General features: G+C 43.2%; 1 protein-coding gene across 2 annotated transcripts; it reads left to right on the forward strand.

Moving 5' to 3' along the window:
- The first annotated feature begins 591 nt into the window (after positions 1 to 591).
- On the forward strand, positions 592 to 18,806 carry LOC124062030 (BTB/POZ domain-containing protein 10-like). Of its 2 annotated transcripts, none has more exons than XM_046394451.1 (8): positions 592 to 769; positions 7,753 to 8,021; positions 8,122 to 8,443; positions 9,700 to 9,802; positions 13,052 to 13,172; positions 14,871 to 15,068; positions 15,920 to 16,030; positions 17,369 to 18,806. In XM_046394451.1, exons 2-8 carry the CDS (start codon positions 7,817 to 7,819, stop codon positions 17,851 to 17,853), a joined length of 1,545 nt encoding a protein of 514 aa, XP_046250407.1. In that variant the 5' UTR covers positions 592 to 769; positions 7,753 to 7,816; the 3' UTR covers positions 17,854 to 18,806. The 2 variants fall into 2 exon arrangements, with proteins under 2 accessions (XP_046250407.1, XP_046250406.1); XM_046394450.1 differs by lacking the exon at positions 592 to 769 and adding an exon at positions 2,963 to 3,232.
- The last annotated feature ends 838 nt before the right edge of the window (positions 18,807 to 19,644 follow it).

A 19,644-nucleotide genomic window follows, 5' to 3' on the forward strand; every position in this document is an offset into this window, starting at 1 on the left:
GTCCCTCTTTTATTAGAATGCACTTTTATTTTGTTTATGTTTTCACTTTATTTATTCGATTCTTATTTATGAAATTGATCTTTCAAGGGAAACTGCCCGGTCGAGGAAGAATGTCTCCATTGAGTATGCACTTGTATTTAACAAGTGGTGTTGTAAGCCACTGACTCTACTTACTTCAAATGAAGGACACCGAGAGTTGGACCAATATTGTTGTTTATGATCATGAATTAATATGATTATGAACTGCTGTTATGTTATGTTTATTAGGCTCAAAAATAGGCTATGCACTTCAGCAACATGGACATAACTGTATTTTTTATATGTAGACCCTGTGTTTAACTACATAAAGCAGACAGTTTTATTTTTATAAGTGTGATATGCGTGTATAATATGAAAAAAATATGTTGAATAATATCGTTTTAAATGTTGCTACTATGGGTTATGCATTCAAAAATGTAGGGATATCGTTATCTAAAGCGATACGATAGATGTTTGTGTGAGAGTGTGTGTGTGTGCGCGCGCGTGTGCCCTAGTGCGCAGACACAGGAGGTTGTGCCTTGGAATGTGCGGTTGTCTCGCGATATGCTTAACGTGAACTCCGTTTACCAAACCAAAACAAAGAACACACAGCCAAGTGGTAGTATTTCATGTGAGCTGGGGGGTCTCTTCGAAAACTCTTGATATTTTGACTTCCACGTTTTTTAGTTATTGTACAGTACACGCTTTAAGCACTCGGATATATCGTCAAATCGGAATGTAACGCAAGGAGGTAAATAAAAGTTGTTTTAAACTCTTGTTAATAGAGCCAGCTAGCTAACGTTAGCCTGCGGTGTTTAGCTTAGCATTTAACGCTAACTTAACAGCCTGACCAAAAAGTCTTAAAATCCTCTTAGCCACTCTAATGTCTTTGTAAAGCGTCTTGAGTTTTGACATCGTTGTTAAGTTCATACACAATCTCAGTCACAAAGAAGAGCAGCGCTACATTTTGCTAGGTAGTTCAACAGTATTGGAATTGTCATTTGATGCTCGAGAATAACGTGGGTTCAGTACGTTTTATTTTGTTTGTCAAAGCTAAAATTGCTGAGTCTAACCTACCTCCAGCTTAGCCAGTTTGGCCATAATTTGTCTACCATAAGGGACCAAGTTGTTGCGAAAGTCTTTGCCTCAAAATATACAAACGTGTTTCATTTTTCACTTGTTGTAGCGTAGCTAATGTAACCCCTGCCTTTTTAACTTAACGTTACAACTTGCAGATGACAAGCTCTTTGCTGAGATAAAAAACAACAACACACATTTGGTCACAGTTTAATATAACTCAACATGGCATCCCCTCTGTTTACAGACCGTAACACCCATGTGTGTAGGTTGCTGATATCTCCACACACATTCATTTTACAAAATATCTTATTTGCTAGTTATTTTTCAGAAATTGAACATTTGACGTTCTTTCGAGTCCACACTGGTCACGCACGTCTTTTGCATATTTTGTGCTGGGTGATCGATGTGTAACTTACACTTATTACCAGAATACATCATATCCATTCAGTTGTTTGAAATGGCAGTAATGAAACAAAAGACGAACAGCAGAGTTCATCTGACAATAAACTGTATAACACGAAAACAGCACAGTATTTGTCCAGCGTTTAGATAGACTGGTAGTCAGCAGGTCGGTGTTGTAGTATAGACAGATGTTCTCATGGTTGATCCCACACCGTGTCCATGATATGAATTACCAGAGACCATTATTCTCTAGAGGATAAACCTATGGTGAGGCCGGAAGTGGTCTGTTGATGGCTCCATCTGGACCCTGAAATGACGTAAGAGGAGTCAGAAGTTGACCTCCGTAAAAGTGGCTTTTTATACTGTTGATACTGTACTTTAAATCGCAGAATGTAGACTTATAAGCGCATGGTAGCAAAGCCTTTTCAGTTTTGTGCCTCTTATAACCTCGGTGTAGTACCCTTGATGTAGTGTGAATTATTTATATTACTACTATAGTGGGTAGAAGGCAAAATTGTCAGTACAGTTTCTCTTGACATGGCTGAGTCAACCAGGGTCTTTAAAAGCAGCTGATAATGCAGCTTGTCTTGTGAATATGAAATAATATTGTGTTATAGCATGTTGCGTTTTCCACTTCTGATCTTAATGACAAGTTATACAGCTCAACTTTGCCACGAAGTTGGAAGCATAGCAAAATGTCTTGGTATGCTGAAGCGTTAAGATTTCCCTTCACTGGAAGTAACTGCCCAACAACAGCCTAACCCCAGTACTTTTGTCTATATAGTGTACATTCGTGTTGTTTCAGGTTTATTTATTATTTTTTCCTCCCGTGCGAGAAGGAAAGCTGCCCTTGACAGTCTCGCACTCAGAGTGATTGAGTAAGTGCCTGTTTGATGTTGCCTTCAGGTGATGTTGGATAATATTGCAATTATATGATCAGGTTGAAGAACATCTTTGAGGCGTCTGCCAAAAGGATAAAAATTGACTGGAACATCCATTTAGCATGACTTATGGCAAATAAATATGTGTGTCCATTACACAACAAATGCTTAAGACTGCCACCAATAGACAATTCGTCTGACTAATAGGCCTACATGTTTTTCTTTGGCATCAAAACATTAATTTTTCACAGCGTTGACAGTACTAAAATTATATTTCCTTGTTTTTAATTTTTCAAAATTGATTTCGGCGGTGTTCAGGTAGATAAATTTGATTCCGGCGCAATTTCTATAACATTTGTCACACGTGATGTCTAATAATTGGAGTTTCTGAGTGAAATGAACCTAAAGATATCCTACAGTTGATACAAGTAGGATCTGTAGTTGTTATGAACGATCATTTTCCATGAAATGCCACACTGCCGACATGGAGTACTCACAAGGGGGATCTTACGACGAGAACTTGAACGCAGCATCGCCCTGATTCAGTCAAGCACGCGGCCATTCACAGTTTAAGGTCCCTTCGGTGACTCCGAATGATTCGCCGGTGCGCGTCTCCTCGCCTTGTAGACACGTTGCATGCTTATAAATCGAAGCGGTGGATTTTACCAGAGAGTTTAAGTCCAGGTTGAGTTTGTGAAACGATGCCGATGAAGTTGGAAAGTAATGAGCGAGGATGCTGAAGCTGCCGGCAAGCCCGCTTTGTTCGGAGGAGCGCAAGGCTTTTGTGCCGCTGTCATCCCGCAGCTCATCCCCTGCTGCTTTGTCTTCACTTGGCCCTCGGATACCGACCGGTAGGTGCACGTCCGCTTGCAAAGCACCAGGGTTTTAGCTCGGTCATTGTGTTTCACGTACACGCTATTAATACCTTGGTCTTGGTACAATTTACTGGAATGAAGATTTTTATAGTGTCCTAGAAAGAGAATCACTGACTGTATTATCCTTGATGGGACTCCGTCTGACTCTGGTACTCAGAGGAGAGTGAACAGTGATCTTATGATATTTAATAGTAATGTTTTATGTTGCATGATTTGAGAAATCCCCATAATATTTCCAGAAAATAATTTTTAAATAAAAATAAGGATGATGTTGACATCATTTTTTAAGAGGGTATTTCCTTGTTTATATCTACATTTGCCAGGTTTAGACCCCAGACTGCTGCAGAGAGCAGATTCCCCATCTTTGCCCATCGGTGTGTCGGTGTCAGCAGCCCCTAAATAATAGATGGAACCCTCACCCCTTAGGGCTCTCACCTCATGCTTTTAATAGACTGCCAGGACGTCTTGAGTTATTGTGTCTTAGGTGGGTCGGTGAACTTGATTTGTATTTAGCACATTAAACCTGCACGCAGGGCTTTTGTGAACACTAAAGGCAATTGACCTATTCAGCAAAAGCCAGGGGAAATTGGGATATCAGGGGGTGGTGCCCTCTAACAGGAAATTGGACAAGTGAAATGTTAGCCCCCTCTTGTTCTTTGTGGCTGTGTGAGATCTTGGCTGCTGTAGATTTGCATTGCCATGTGAAAGATGAGAGGAACTGCCTGCCCTGAGTGAAGTATTCCCTCCTCAGCTCCTTTGTTCCCTCTGTTCTACTGGTCTGTCCACTGGCTGCCTGCCTGGTTGGCTGGAAGACCTGCTTCTGTTTTTATTATACCATTTCTGTCACACATTAAAATCCCACTGAAGATACAGCATGCATTTATGCTCTGTCAGGCAACATTTCACAATCAGCCATAGCTTGCTAGATCACTTAATTGTGGCAGTATGTAAAAGGAGACCTAATTGTTTCTGGCGGTATTCCCTTTAGTATAGTGTATAACCATTGCATAGTGAGCAATAGGTCTGGCTCCTGTTCTGTGAATTCCATGAACAGCCTTGTATGCTGTTTTTCACATTCTCATTGGTAGCTTCTGTTAAATAGACTGAGTGAAGTTGTCCTCTGTGCGTGTCAGACGGCTCACCTGAACACACCGAACCAGACGGAGACGTGTGTGCGTTCGCGAACATTTCTTCTTTTCCTCAGCTGCTATGGTGACCCTTACCTTCAAGGACATTACCAGAGTCTGCAGCTATGCTGTGAAGCCAACATGCTATAAGCAGCAGAAAAATGGGGTCTGTTTACTCTTCTGTTTCTGAAATATACCCCATTGAGTACAATTCAAACGTTAACTAGCATCAGATGCACTGATTTTCTTTACATCTGAATTGTAAATGTGTCATACATCTTTTGTGTCCGTATAGAGTTTGCGATCAAGCAAAAATGAATCTGTGACCTTGACTGGGTGGACTCACAGGCGGTAAGGGAAATTCAAGGTGAGGTGCATTTATCGCACTCCATTGTTTATCATTCTGTTGTTGTCAGTTTACTGGAGTTGCTCGGTCGACTCTGTCTGGGTCTACCTACCCAGACAGGTTAGCCAATTAGACACTCAGTCAGCCTGTTAGTCATCTGGCCACCTACCCCGCCGACCAGCACGCTCATATGTCAGCCAGTATCCAGGGAGGCTTCTCTAATTACCAGCCTCTGATGCTCTGCCAAAACATACATAGCCCATTCACTGGACATGGTGCACGGAAACAAAAGACGTTTCTTATTCATGTGAACAGCTCACCTTCAGGTTTAAGAACTTTTATTCACTTGATTTCTTTTTGTTTTTGTAGAAGTATAAAACCTCCATGACAATGTGCCTCAGTCAGCTAGTTCAGGCCTTTATGTGTTAGTGGTTTATTTATGTGTCTGGTCATGCGCTGTGTAGTGCAGAAGGCAGTACTCTGGCTCTTTATACGTCACTAACTTCATTTTTATAAATTAATAAAAAAGAAGACTCTCTTTCTGTCCCTCCACCCATCCTTACTCCCGTTTTTCATCTCTCTGATGTCATATCCGACAATAAACGGTCATCATCGTATTTCACTGCAGCTCCTCTCAAGAGAACAGAGCTCTCTTCATGACTGAGACCTGGATGTGTTTCTGCCTCATAAGCTTAACGCTGTTGATCAGATAGCCAGCTAAACTGTCACAGTGGAAGTGAAATGGATTCGGCAACACAGCTACATGGATTTAATTTACCGTAATACAAGTGAATAATAAAGGAATTATTAACGGTTTGCTTTCATTTTCCCTTTTTATCAGTGCCAAAACCTTAAGTACCTGGTGATACAGCGTGATCCAGTTTCAGACAGCAAGACAGGTCTATAATATTACTGTTACCATGTGACACGTGGCTATTTTTTGGCATGTCATGTGGGTGGAGCTTGTTCCACCAGGGTGTGCGCGGGTATATTTCATTTTGAGACTGGTTTTGCGTGCCTGCTTGTCCATTGTGTTCTTGTGTATGTTCTGATGAAAGGTCCGAAAGTTCGTTTTGTAATACGCTGCATAGCTGTAAGTGTGTGGAAATCTCCCCTCTCATTTTGAATTTACTTATGTTTTCCACCACAATGTTTAGCACCTGTCTGTGTGATCTGTCTGTGTGGAAATGGTCTTCCTACTCCGTACTTCAAATTTACTTCATATTTCAGGCTACATGTGGCAATATACAGTCCATTTACTGTTTCATTTGCATATTTAATAGCGGTGTAAGGAAATATCAGTACACTTGAGTATTGCAATATTATGTTTTATGATACTGTAGCGATTCTCAGAATCACCATACCAACTTTTCACTGGTAGTTTACATTCAGATTCTTGCCCATACATGAACCTAATGTATAAAATTTTCAAAGCGGATCAGATGTTTCATCAGACCATGTAACAGAATGTAAACAGACTGTTTGAGACATTATTCAAACCCAAAAAACAGAAATGTCAGAGGAATTAAACCTTTCACATCACTTTTTTTGAATAATAATAGTAATGCCTACATGAGATTGTGTGTTTAAGTCTTTTCTGAAATGGAGGGCAGGTATTGTAACAGCTCTCTCAGGACTGCTTGTCTATCTCTGGAAATACACCAAACTTACAGCGAACCACTCCAGGAAGCATCTCTTGCTCCGAGCCGAGATGGAGTGGTTGTTAGCCATCAGTCAAATATGTCTGAGAAACCAGCCTGTAGAGCAAGTAAACAGTTGAAGCCATTTCTGCTTGTTGTCCTGTACCTGAGTGAGTTCCGCTCTCTCAGATTGTTTCACATGGATACATTCTCTAATGGATGCTGGGGCGCTGTGAGAGAGTTTGGTGTTGGTCTTGTTTCTGCAGCACTGACTGTAAGGGTTCACATGAGTTGACTGCAGCCCATTTTACGGGCTCTCTTCTCATTCCACAGCTCAGCAAAAACTACCCCCTCACCCCCTTGAGCGATTATTGTGTGAGTGTGCCTAGAGAGGATCTGAACTGAGCACCAAGTAATCTATCTCATTCTTGCGTGAAATCATGCTTTGGTTTCTGTATGTTTTGTAGTGTCATCCCACAGTAGACAAATGATGTCAGTTTATTGTTGCACGGTCAGCTGGACGTTGGTCTGAAAGCTTATAAATGATGGTCCAGCAGTAGTTTCTTTGTGTTTGGGTGGGGTCGAGGGGGTCCCACTGTGGTGGTGGTGACTGTTGGCTTGATGCTTGTGCTCACCTTGACCTCCTCAGCTTTTTGTCTACCATCTAATAACCAGCTGCACAAATATTGTTATAGAAATCTACAAGTTTTAGACAGGAATGTAACTAAGCTTACACTACTTGCTTACTACCCCAACATGAGCCCCTTCGGAAGTCCCAGAAATGTCCTAGAATGACCACAAAAGGAGAGTAACCACAGAGAAAGTGATGCTCCCAGAGCAATTGAGTGTCTGCATTTGTGCACATAGTTAGCATATTACATTTTCTCTCTTTTGTGCATTCAGCAGCTCCCCTTTTCTCTTTCTCTGTGTTATTACTGACATATTTGGGAAATCAGCAACCAGTAGTTGTGGATTCCTGGACACAGTTGGGTTTTATCCAAGAACACCGAGAACACCAAGCGAAAGCACCATAACTTCAACATCAGAAGCAGTAGCCATTATTTTCAGCATTTTAAGTGCCGAAAGAACCAGTTGACTGAAAAAGACTGACCTGTTGTTTAAAAACCACATTTGGTACATCAAATATTTGGAATTGTTGGTGATATTATTCTGGGGCCAAAATCATCACGAAGGACGTTGGTCATCTTTTATCTTTATTAAAACTCAAAGACAGACTATGTGTTTTGCCAGATACATCTGCTGTAGTCCAATTGGAACAAATCGATATTCAGCCAATAAGTTGTGTGGTCTCACTTTAAAGTTCAGCGGCTGTTCTGTGCTAATGAAAGATGCTGTCTGTGTGCCCTCTCGTCTCTCTGGCAGTGACCGACAGTGCGGCTTGTCAGCGTTGGACTGCGACCACCACCCGCAGCAGCAAATCAGCACCATGAGTCTGTACGGGGCCGGGGCCGGGACTGGGGCTGGGACCAGTGGCGGTGCTGTTGGAGGGGCGAGAGAGAGGGGAGGAGCAGAACATTATCGGGAGCAGCGGCGGCGCTCCAGTGATCGTTCTCGTGACTCCTCCCACGAGAGAGGGGAGAGTCAGCTGACACCCTGCATCAGGAATGTCACTTCTCCCACTCGGCAGCATGGTGAGGGGTAAAGGTTTTATCGCCCTACCATTGTTTTGTCCCCATCTCCAAACAGACAGCGTGTTTTACTGGTCTTCACGTGTGCTCCTCTCTCCCGCAGACCGTGAACGTGGCGACGGAGGCTCATCCTCCAGATCCTCCAGTCCACGTCCACCCAGGGTTTCCCTTCCATATACACACGTTGGAGGGGCCTTGACTGTGGAGCACATCTCTCGGCCCCTGGGTCCCCCTGGAGCAGACCATCACTCAAAGACATTGGGCCAAGGGCTGTGCGATATGATCTACGTTTATGACCTCAACAGTAAAGAGGGCCATCGCAGTGGACTGAGACTGGGAGAAAGAGTGACGCTCATTGTGGACAACACAAGATTTGTGGTGGATCCTGCCATCTTCACAGCTCAGCCTAACACCATGCTGGGCAGGTAACCACTGAGAGATTGATTAAACAACAGTAAAGAAGCCATTTGTGGTATCTGTTCTAGGGAGGATTTACAGTGCCGTTACGCAAACACACAAATTCTCTAATGTGAGTTTGACATATTTTTGCTGAAGAATATAATATAAAATGGAAGCTATTCTTGATTAACCATTTTGCAGAATTATAAAGATGCAAATGTTTTTCATTTCACAAGTTTAACTACCAGACACAAGAGGTCTCCTGCTTCACTGTAAAGTCCATTCTCAGTGTTTGAGCACTGGAGCCTTCAGGTTTCCACCTCACACTTATGTGTGCTGAATATTGGACCAGGACTGGCTTCCAAACTGTTTGTCATGTCACAAACTTTGCTCTTTGGTGCCACTCGTCCCAATTTATAAAGATCACAGAGAACATTTACACTTTCAGCAATGAATGTGAAAACATCCTTGTACACATTTTACACAGTGAAGCTCAAACAGAAAAACACAGTTTTGACTGAAGAAGACTGTCAATGTGAAAAATCCCATTGAATGTATGAAACTGTTCGCAGCATGAAATGCAATGTCTCCAATGCATGTAAACAGTAATTTTGCTTTTTTGATCTCTTGCCATTTTCACACATTTCTTAAATTTTAGGTGGGAATTTAACACAAGGCTACTTTTGAAACCTGTTCAATACTTTTTCAAGCCAAAGAAGGAAGGGTATCACTTTGCTATGGGCTGTAAGCAGTGCAACAGTTTGGTATCAGAACAGTTCTACAGGTTACATATAAAACATCATCATTATTATTATTTTTTTTTTCCCTTTTGGCTTTACTAAAGAGGGCCATCTGCCATTGCCAAAAGCTAAAAGCTTTAACTGTGATGGTGCTGAAGAAGAGCTCCCTCCTGCTTTTATGTCCCTAAAGCATTCCAGCAGACTTGTTGTTCAATCTGAAATTGGCAGATGGTGTTTGTATAGACAAAGGCTGTAAGTTAATAACGATTTGTGATGCTTAAAAGTTCAGATATCACTTTTTATTTCGAAAAAAAAGCAAAATACAGAGCAGTTGTATTTTCTTGTCAGGATTGCATCTATTTAAGTACAGAATTGTTTGATTTACTTTTTTGTTTGAAACAATGCAGTTTTGTTTTGTGATTGCAAGGAAGTTTTGAAGCCACAACTTTGGTGTCTTCAGCAATGTACTGTTCCATGCTCCGAAGCCGAGCAGAACATGAAGCAAATGGCAGCAGTGTTCTCATCTGCTGTTTTGTTTTCAGGATGTTTGGCTCCGGGCGAGACAACAACTTCACACGACCCAATGACAAGGGAGAGTTTGAGGTGGCCGATGGCATCAGCTCCACAGTGTTCAGAGCCATTCTGGTGAGGTGACTTTCTTAGCTCCAAACAGCTGTGCGCACTCTGCTGCTCTGTTCCGTCTCAGCACACCTTCATCTATCTGTCTCTGCTTTCCCTCTCTCCTGCACTCTTCCTCTTTCTCATCTTCTCAGTATCTTTCAGTTTTTCTCCCTACCTCCCCCTACACCTTTCTTCTTCCCTCTTCTCCTTCTTATTTCTCAGATCTTTCCTTCCTCCCCTCGTTTGGGCCCAGTGACTTCAGAACCCTTCTGAAACACAGACTGCACCTCTCGCTGTTTAATTCACTTTCTTCCACTCATCTCCCTCCATTGTCCATTTGTATAACACACAAGACATCTCTCAGTACCGCCTCTGTTTGTTGCTGTTCTTTCTGTGCCAGTCTTCTCTTCCACTCTGCTCCCTCAATGCTGCTAATCTGTCGTCGCTGCTCGTATTGACAGACTGACGTTGAAAGTCAATCCAGAAGTTTTTATGAGAGAACAGAAAGCATATTTCCTCCTTCTTATCATAACTCTTCCAACTCACCACTTTTTTCCCCCAGAAGTGTCACCCCTTCCTCTTCCTCCCCAATGCATCTGATCATGCTAAACAATCCAGCACTTTGACTGATGAAGCCAGCACATTGTGTATTCCATGTCTGAAATGAGCTTGCCATCAAATAAAGGCCAGAGTGTCACAGAAAATAATGGATTGGACGGAAAGCTCCAGAGCAGCTGCTAAATCTGCTGCTGTTTTGAGAACAAACTTTGAAATGTAGTTGAAAACAGGTCTTGTTAAATAACAGAGGTTCTGTTTTTGTGCTGACTTATAGTTTAATTCCAGTCACTGTCATCACAGCATGGCTTAGCGACAGTGACGCATTGCTAGAAACACGTTGTTAACAAATCCGTTGTTTTCTAAACGCATGGCGTGCACTCCTATATCTCTGCGTGTCGCATTTTCATCGCCATTTTTGGAGGTGCGTAAAAGTTCAAATGTTCCTTGCAGAGAAAGGCGTGGGAGTCATACTGCTTTTTAAAATAATTACATTTAATCATTTATTTACCTGAACAGTTCTGCCATCAGTTTTTTTACTGATAAAAGCAACCATTAAATCCTTTACTGAGATTATACAAAAAGTAGTACTGTGATCCTCACTCTGCATTGTGATGCGTATCACGTCACCAGATTCTTGCTAATAAACAATAGGGCTGCAACTACCGATTATCTTAATTTTGGATTAATCTGCAATTTATGTTCATGATTAATCGTTTAGTCTTTAAAATGTCACAAAACTGTGAAAAAGTGCTCGTTATAATTTCCCAGAGCCCGGCATGACATCCTCATGTTGTTTCTTCTGTCCAGTCCAAACGACTCTTCCTTCATTATCATGAATGACTGTGAGGGACCAGAGTGGTCTCCCCGAATAACGGGATCTCGGCAAGACCGGATTCAGGTGGAAGAGGTTGAAAACAGGAGGCAGCAAAGCGTCAGGTGCCAGGAAAAATCCTTTTAATCTCCCAGAACACAAGGTTTTCACAGGCAGACAAAATGCAGGAATAATGCAGGAACTGAACACCGATAACCAACTCTCACAACAGCACATACTAGTTCTCCCAAGGAACAACAAGTGCAAAATGAGGCTCCTTTAAATAGGGCTGCTTGTAGAGCCCAAATGGTCCAAACCATTATTGAGGGGATTACCAATAAACATAATGGTCCATACAATACTATAATCATAATAAATGGATACAAACAAATAAATAATGCACAAGTTAATTTACCCACACACCAAATATGTACACACCACACAATAATTTTATACAAACACCACATAGCCAATACCATAGAAAAATAAAAACCCCCTGAGTGCAATGGGCCGTGCCCCCTTGCCCTGGGCCCAATAAAGTCCGCCCCTGCAGCGGCGCGCGCTTCCGCAGAGGAGCAGTGGAGCTGGACCGGGAGTGCAGGTGGCTGTGTGAATGTATGGCAAACCAGAGTCTTTACAAACTGAAATGAAGAGGTGGACGAGTAGTGGGTACCTCACTACACGCCTGGATGCTAAACCGGGGAGAAAACTGACATGGGTGAGTTGTGGTTGTAGTGAGTGAGCGATGCAGCGGGCTGAACTTTCAGCGCCGAAGCGTCCATGGCGTACGCCACGCCAAACATGTCACCAAGCATTTAAACATATATAAACTGATGAAAGAGTCCACTTCTCCGTGTGTGTGTGTGTGTGTGTGTGCGCACACCCGCGTCAGCGTGTATATGCGCTACAAAGTCCGAAACGTCTTTTTAAATTTTAATTGTCCGACGCTGCCACGTTATCAAAACGCGTCCCTCGTGGGAGACAGAGAGAAGGGGGGTGCTCACCTTCTCACAATGACAAAGAAAAGCAGCTAATCCTTCTATTTGAGAACCAGCAAATGTTTAAAAATGACTGAAACAGTTAATCAGTTGTCAAAAGGATTGGCAAGTAGTTTTCTTTATGATTGATTCATCGATTTATAGAGCATTTGTTGCAGCTCTAATACACCATCACAGTACAGTGTTGCAGTTCTCTTACTTTACTACAGAACCAGTTTCCCACAAACCCTCAGCTCTGGCATCCCAACATCAACTGTGAGCCCAGGCTGTGTCTGGAGGCGAGCAGAGTAGTTAGTCATCATTTGGTCAAAAGTCCAGCTCAATTACAAAATTAAAGTAAGTAAAGTCCTTAAAGTATTCCTGGTGAGCGTTTGTTGATATGTAGCTTCCAAAATGTTTCTGGCAAGTGGAAGTTCTGTCTCCACTTGCCTTGGCCCTTTGGTGACACACTCACTAAGAGAAAGCAATTGCTTGATTGTGTTTATGGCATAATGGATTTTGGTATGTGTGTGTCCGTCCAGTCTCTTTCCATCTGGGCCTGTGGTGTTAGTAGAAACTCTCCTGGGAGACAGGCTGCACAGAGACAGAGACAGGGAAGGAGCGTGATGCTGTTAGCGTTTATTGTCATCACCGCTTCCTCTCCACCCCCTTTTTTTCCTCTTAGTCTCTCTCTCTCTCTCTCTTTCACTCTCTCCCTCTCTCCTCTCTCACACCTGTGACGTTTGTTGCATTTTATTTTCATCGCCGCTCACTCTCCATCCCCCACCCCCACCTCCCCGTCTCTCTGCCGGCTGTGCGAGCTGCATCAATAATGGCGTCTTGTTTTTTCTCCCATGCTTGCGTGTGAATGCCTACCATTCTGCCTGTATCTGTGTGTGTGTGTGCGCGCACTGCTGAAAATGGCAGGATTACTACAAATCGGGGATAATCCGCTGCCCTGACGGCGTTTCCATTCCTGAGCTGCGGGAGGCATGTGACTACCTCTGCATCTCCTTCAACTACAGCACCATCAAGTGCAGAGACCTCAGTAAGTACACAGCAGTCGACATGCTGCCTCTTCAGCTGCGACTGTCAGCGTTTACTGTCTGAAGTGTGCTGAGCTGCAGACCGATGTAGCTGCCGGACTGTGGTGAGTGTGGGGCTCAGGTTGTTTTCGTTGTTATTGTATTGCATGATAGAGGAACCAAATAGACTTGGCCTGTTTTGTTTTCCTCCAAACTGTTTCACTTCACAGCATGTTTGAGCAAGTGGGAGTTAGTAATACTGCTGAAATATGTAGGACGTTACTGTATGTTATGTGTTACTGTGCTGTTATGGTAAATATAACCCATCAGTCAGTGCTAAAAGTAGGCACAGGAGGTACATGATTATATACATGGAGCTGCATCAGTGTTGTTTGCATAAATGTTTATTTGACGCACATGATGTCATACTGTTAAATGTAATTACCAGTTGGTGACGATCGTCTGTGTGCGTTGTGTATTAGTGTTGTTATTGGGCTTGTTTGTGCCTCTTGTTTGTCTCTAAATGTGTGTGGGAGGAGCAGCTTCAGCTCACAGACTGCTGCTCTGTGTGTGTGTGTGTGTGTGTGTGTGTGTGTGAGTGTATGAGGCTCTTAAGTAGGTCATGATTAGCTGTGAGATTTTAACGCTTGTTATGCAAGCTTGTAACCAACCAAGGAGAGCAGATCTCTTTCTTGTACCAGCAGGATGGGGTTTTTATGGGTTTTCATCATTAGTTTAGTGCCTTTTTAATGTGGCTTCTGTGGTTCATTTGAGTCCAGTCAGTTTCTGTTCTGGAAAGACCCACGCTAACACCTTTAAGCAGCTCTGCACAGGTAATATTTAGGTCATAACTGGTGCAGTAGAGCCTGCATTTCAGAGCCAGAACATTCCCGAAACACACAGGCTTGCTCTGAACAAGACATTATGCTGTAGTAACTGGGGACGAGAAAAGATCTGATTGATACTAATGCCAAGCATTCTGCTTATCAGTCTGATTCTTTATCGATTCCATTAACCAGTCCTGATAAATTTTCTGTGTGACAGTAGTGTGGCGCAGCTGTTCAGCATCAAAACAACTGTTTCATTATCTGTGAATCACAGCGTAGAAACAGAATAGGAAAAAAGCATGCATGTGACTGTCCGTCCTGGGTGAGGGATCCCTCCTCTGTTGCTCAGCCTGAAGTTTCTCCTATTTTTTCCTTGGTAAAGGATTTTCTGGGAGTTTTTCCTTAGTTGATGTGAGGGTTGAAGGGCAGAGGATGTTGCTATGATGTTATGAAAGGCCCTTTGAGATAAGCTGCTTGTAAAATGGGCAATACAAATAAAGTTGTCTTGTCTTGTCTTGATTATAATGAAGACGTACTGATGGGTCGGGCTATATTACAGGTATCAGAAATTAATAAGCTCAGAGGTAGAGGATTTTGACAGATAGGAGGGAGTTCTTTATTCACATCCCTAATCTCAAACTGTAAACTAAGCCCAAGTTTACCTCCAGAATCCTGCACCCTTACTTTGTTAGGCCTGCTCAGAGGACGTCAACAGGTTCTACATTCAGACATTCAAAGCCAGTTTTGCTTAATCACTCATTCACCTTTTTTGGTGGCATTGTCTGCGTTTCTTGGTGACTTAACTCCACTTGTTGATCAGTGGAAAATCATAAATTCACGTCAATGCTGAGTATGCAGAAATACAGGATCCTGTCCTCCCCCTCTCCTCCCCAGGCGCCCTGATGCACGAGCTGTCTAACGACGGGGCCCGGCGTCAGTTCGAGTGTTACCTGGAGGAGATGGTGCTGCCGCTGATGGTGGCCAGCGCTCAGAGCGGAGAGAGGGAGTGTCACGTGGTGGTGCTGACCGATGATGACGTGGTGGACTGGGATGAGGAGTACCCCCCACAGATGGGAGAGGAGTACTCACAGAGTAAGATACAGAGCCACTGATACTGGATCTGTTCGTACTGTTACGACCTGATTTGTTTCTGTAGCAGTTATGTCGCAGGTGATGCTGCAGTTACCAGCTTTGATGAAAACAGGTCACTGTGACACTTCAGAGTAATGAATCTGACTTCTTTGTTTGTCTGAGTGAGCCAACTGCAGATAATGCAAACAAGTTTTCTCTCCGGGTTGTTACAGACAACACTATTAGAGCAAAAAAGTCTGTTAGCAACTGGGACAGAAGTAGTCATATCACAAGTATTACTATTTATAGATCACAAAGACAAAGCAGCAACAAAGCCAGGCTGTTGCTGATGCAGATGGCTGGTTGTGGACAGTCTGGGCAAAAAAAATAATATCACATAATATTTAATGGCAATAATGAGCCTGATCATGATCAAAATGGAGATGCTTTTTCTCGCTTTTGAAATGCCTGTCGATGATAGCCGCATTTGAAGTGAATCTTTCCCCAGTTAAAACAAAACACTGCAGTGAACATAGTCTTTTTTTGGCATAAGCTCCTCAACTGCCTTGTTGCAAGTTATAGCTCACGTTGCATTATTTAATTATTAATTATTTATTGGAAGGGTGGCACGGGGCAGAACCAGCTCTGTAGAAGGGGGGGAGGGGTGATTTGTTAGCAGAGGGTAGACTTTTAAAGCTTTTATCTTCAGTAGGAACAAATGGGCAGACAACAAGTCAAACAGTACTGTGAGATTTTTTTGGGGTGAGGGAGGCTGCTGACAAATATCTTCTTTTTCTTTTAAGGAAGTGCTGATTCAGATCATTTGTTGAAGGTCATGTGGTGGATTCATGTGTCCCTCTTTTCCTCCACAGTCATCTACAGCACCAAACTGTACCGCTTCTTCAAGTACATAGAGAACAGAGATGTGGCCAAGTCAGTGCTGAAGGACAGAGGACTGAAAAAGATCCGACTGGGAATAGAAGGTACTGAGTCAAAGTGTTTTCATAAAGCATGTAACACTTACTGGACCATCAGTAGAATGTTTCTGCTGTTGGCAAGAATTGCATGTGTTTTACAGGCTCATCCTGCAGTGTGAAGTCAGGAGGTTGGATCAACTCTCTGGGGTAGTTATAATTTTGTAAATGGGCCTATTTAGTTTCTGTAGAGGTCTGCCTTCAGCTGTTTTTCTCCACAGTAGCCCCTCTGTAGTTGCAATACAACACTTGTGGAGAATGAAGAACATTTTGGGTCATGGATCCAGTTTCACCCAAAAAAATACAATAACTTTCCCTCAGGGCCACAGATTTGTCATCATTATGTGTTTACATAGTGGGGATGATGTCAGCACCCAGTTAAAGTTGTAATGGATGTACCTGAGGTGAGACCTTCCAGATCAGTACACCAATAAAGTGTGTGTTTTTTTTCCAAGCAGTAGCTCAATGCCAAAACACTTAATTGTTTGCAGTTCCATGGGTGATTATGTGTCAGACAATATAGTTGTCTGGCAACTGGACCTGACCAAGAAATGGTTCAAGCCCCTTATAAAAAGAGGAAGTGTTTTTACACTCTTACACTCAAATGAGATACACTGTATATACAAAAGTATCCGGACACAACTCTTTATGGGGCTATTTTTCAGGGGTTGGACTCGGCCTTTTACTTCCAGTGAAGGGAACTCTTAATGCTTCAGCACACCAAGACATTTTGGACAATGCTATGCTTCCAACTTTGTGACAACAGTTTGTTGAAGGTCCTTTTCTATTCCAGCATGACTGTGTCCCAGCGCACAAAGCAAAGTCCATAAAGACATGGCTGGATGAGTTTGGTGTGGAAGAACTTGACTGGCCCACACAGAGTCCTGACCTCAACCCCATCCAACACCTTTGGGATGAACTGGAACAGAGACTGTGATTCAGGCCTTTTGGTCCAACATCAGTGTCTGACCTCACAAATGCTCTGCTGCATGAATGGGCAAAAAATCCCACAGAAACACTCCAACATCTTGTGGAAAGTCTTCCCAGAAGAGTGGAAGCTGTTCTAGCTGCAAAGCTGTCTGTGTATTTAGAATGCAATGTCAAATGCCCATTGAGAGCCAGGTTAGCTGCTCCCCAATTTTGCCAGTCTTTAAGCTAACCTAAGTAGTTCCTAGGTCCTGCAGCATACTGAGTGTACAGACATGGGTGGTCAGTCTCCACATGCGATGCAGTAAGAAAGCAAATATTTCCCAAAATGTCAAATGAGTCCTTTAACTGCGACTCAAAAACTGTAGTTATTTCCTAAAATGATATTCTGATTAATTTTTGTTTTTTTGTTTTCTCCAGGCTACCCAACCTATAAAGAGAAGGTGAAGCGACGTCCTGGAGGTCGTCCAGAGGTCATCTACAACTACGTCCAGCGTCCTTTCATCCGCATGTCCTGGGAGAAGGAAGAAGGCAAGAGCCGGCACGTGGACTTCCAGTGTGTCAAGTCCAAGTCCATCACTAACCTGGCCGCAGCCGCCGCAGACATTCCCCAGGACCAGCTGGTGGTCATGCAGCCTCCGGGACCGCAGGTGGACGAGCTGGACACTCTGCCGCAGCCGCCGGTTGTCAACGACCCCTACCAGCCGCCACCTGGGCAGGGGCCAGACAACATGGGCCCTCAACTAGCACAAGGCTACGAGGGCCCGAACCAGCAGGCTCAGGACAGTTTGAGCCAGGCCGCACACAGCCTGGCCCACGGCAACCAGCAGCAGCACGGCGGGAGCCACGCTCAGGCCACTTACCACTACGAGCCAGACCCAGACACACCGTCACCCTCCGCATGAGACGCGCCGCACACCGAATCCTCCACTGCTGTGCTCACACTGACAACAACAAGTGCTTCTATTTTCATCACCACACTGAGCTCAGTTCAGTTAGGAAATGATAATAAACTAACGGACAAACAACTCTGACTCTGGCATTGATTGTAAAACTCACAGCCCCTCCACAAAGTGTATGAAGTTCCAAATGGCGACAGTAAGGGAAGCGAAGAAGCACAGAAACCTAATTGGCCTTCCACAGCCAATAAGCACACAGAGAGTAACCTCTCAGCAGAAATTAAAGCACGTCTGGCCACTTGTTGCTTTTAGTGTGAACACAGACTTTATTCCCCCCTACGGCCCCCACCCCACACTCCCTCCTGAGTGGCAGGACACCACTTTGCCTTCGTTGCACCTCAGCTGCAGCCTCTCTCAGTCAACACAGCATCTGAATGAACTAGAAACATTCGGCAGCCAAGGATGGATGACGTACATCAGCAGGCCTCCTCACCCACCTCGGCTCACTTTGTTTATTTATTTATCTGACCAAAGGAGAGTTTAGTTGCGTTCTGTTTGCATGTGAATATTGTATTACATTATAATGAAGCATATGTGCGAGCTGTGTATGTGTGTGAGTGAGAGATACTGCTGAGATATTGTACCGTACCGGAGAAGTGGATTTCAGTGCCTCTGCGTAGTTTATTTGGGCGCTGGTCAGTACGGTTCACTTCTTCCAGGCCTTGATGAGAGGGTTTTTGTTTTACACAGGTTTCCAAGAAAAATTTTCCACTCCCTTTTGTTCTTTAAACCAGTTGGTTTGGTTCCCAGTTTACGATAGTTTTCTTTTTCCACTTGTTTGCTCTCACTCCGTCCCGACTGAGCTGCCCTGCACAGGTTCATCACCACTGCTGTGAGCACACAGGATGTCAGAAGAGATGTTGAACTCTGTGTTTTTCTAATAAATGGTATTCACAACACTCTCGTCTTAAATGAGTTGCTTATTTTAATCTAGTTTATAAGGTAAGAGAAGCTGTATTGTGTATAGTAAGGAGACAGGACACTAACATGTTAGCTCAACATACAGTCATACCCGTGGAATCCCCGCACAACCTCCCATATAGCATTATGGGTACTGTAGTCTAAAGCTACAGTTAGTGGTCAGCCTTCGACTGTGGATTGGTCACAATAAATCTTAGTACGTGATGCAATGACTGTCTCGTACTATGTCCAAAAAAGAGGAAATCTTTTCTACAGGGAAAAACATGAATAGTGAATATTCAGCGATAAATTTAAGTTCTGAATTAACAATATAGTTAATACTGATGTAACTTGTTTCCACCAGAACAATTTTAATCCTTGCATATGAATTCTTTCTTATTATTAATTACTTATTACCATGTATCGGGCACCATTTTGATATTGGTCCTGATACTGTAACGTGAGAACTTGAATGATAAATGGAGGAGGCTGATCTGGATGGAGTGAAATGACTCACCTCTGGCTCTGAATCACAACGTGGATATTCAGCATCCCGGCTGCTGCAGTGATACTCACATTATCGCTCTGTCATCACACTGCAATAGAACACGTAAACAGACATAGGAACATAAAAGCAGGAGGGAGTTCTGCCTTTCGGCCTTTGAACACAAATTAATGACACTGCAGTTTATGGAACACTTTTAAGGTGGTGTTTCCACAAGAACAGTCGCTCTGCCTTCATAACACACCATAATGCTTATGTAATTAAGTGATTAGTAATTCTCTAGTAGTTTATTAAACGTCAAGCTACAACCGAATCTTTTGAGTAAGAGCTCG

This window comes from Scatophagus argus, chromosome 7 (assembly GCF_020382885.2).
Source record: "Scatophagus argus isolate fScaArg1 chromosome 7, fScaArg1.pri, whole genome shotgun sequence".
NCBI classification, from domain to species: domain Eukaryota; kingdom Metazoa; phylum Chordata; class Actinopteri; family Scatophagidae; genus Scatophagus; species Scatophagus argus.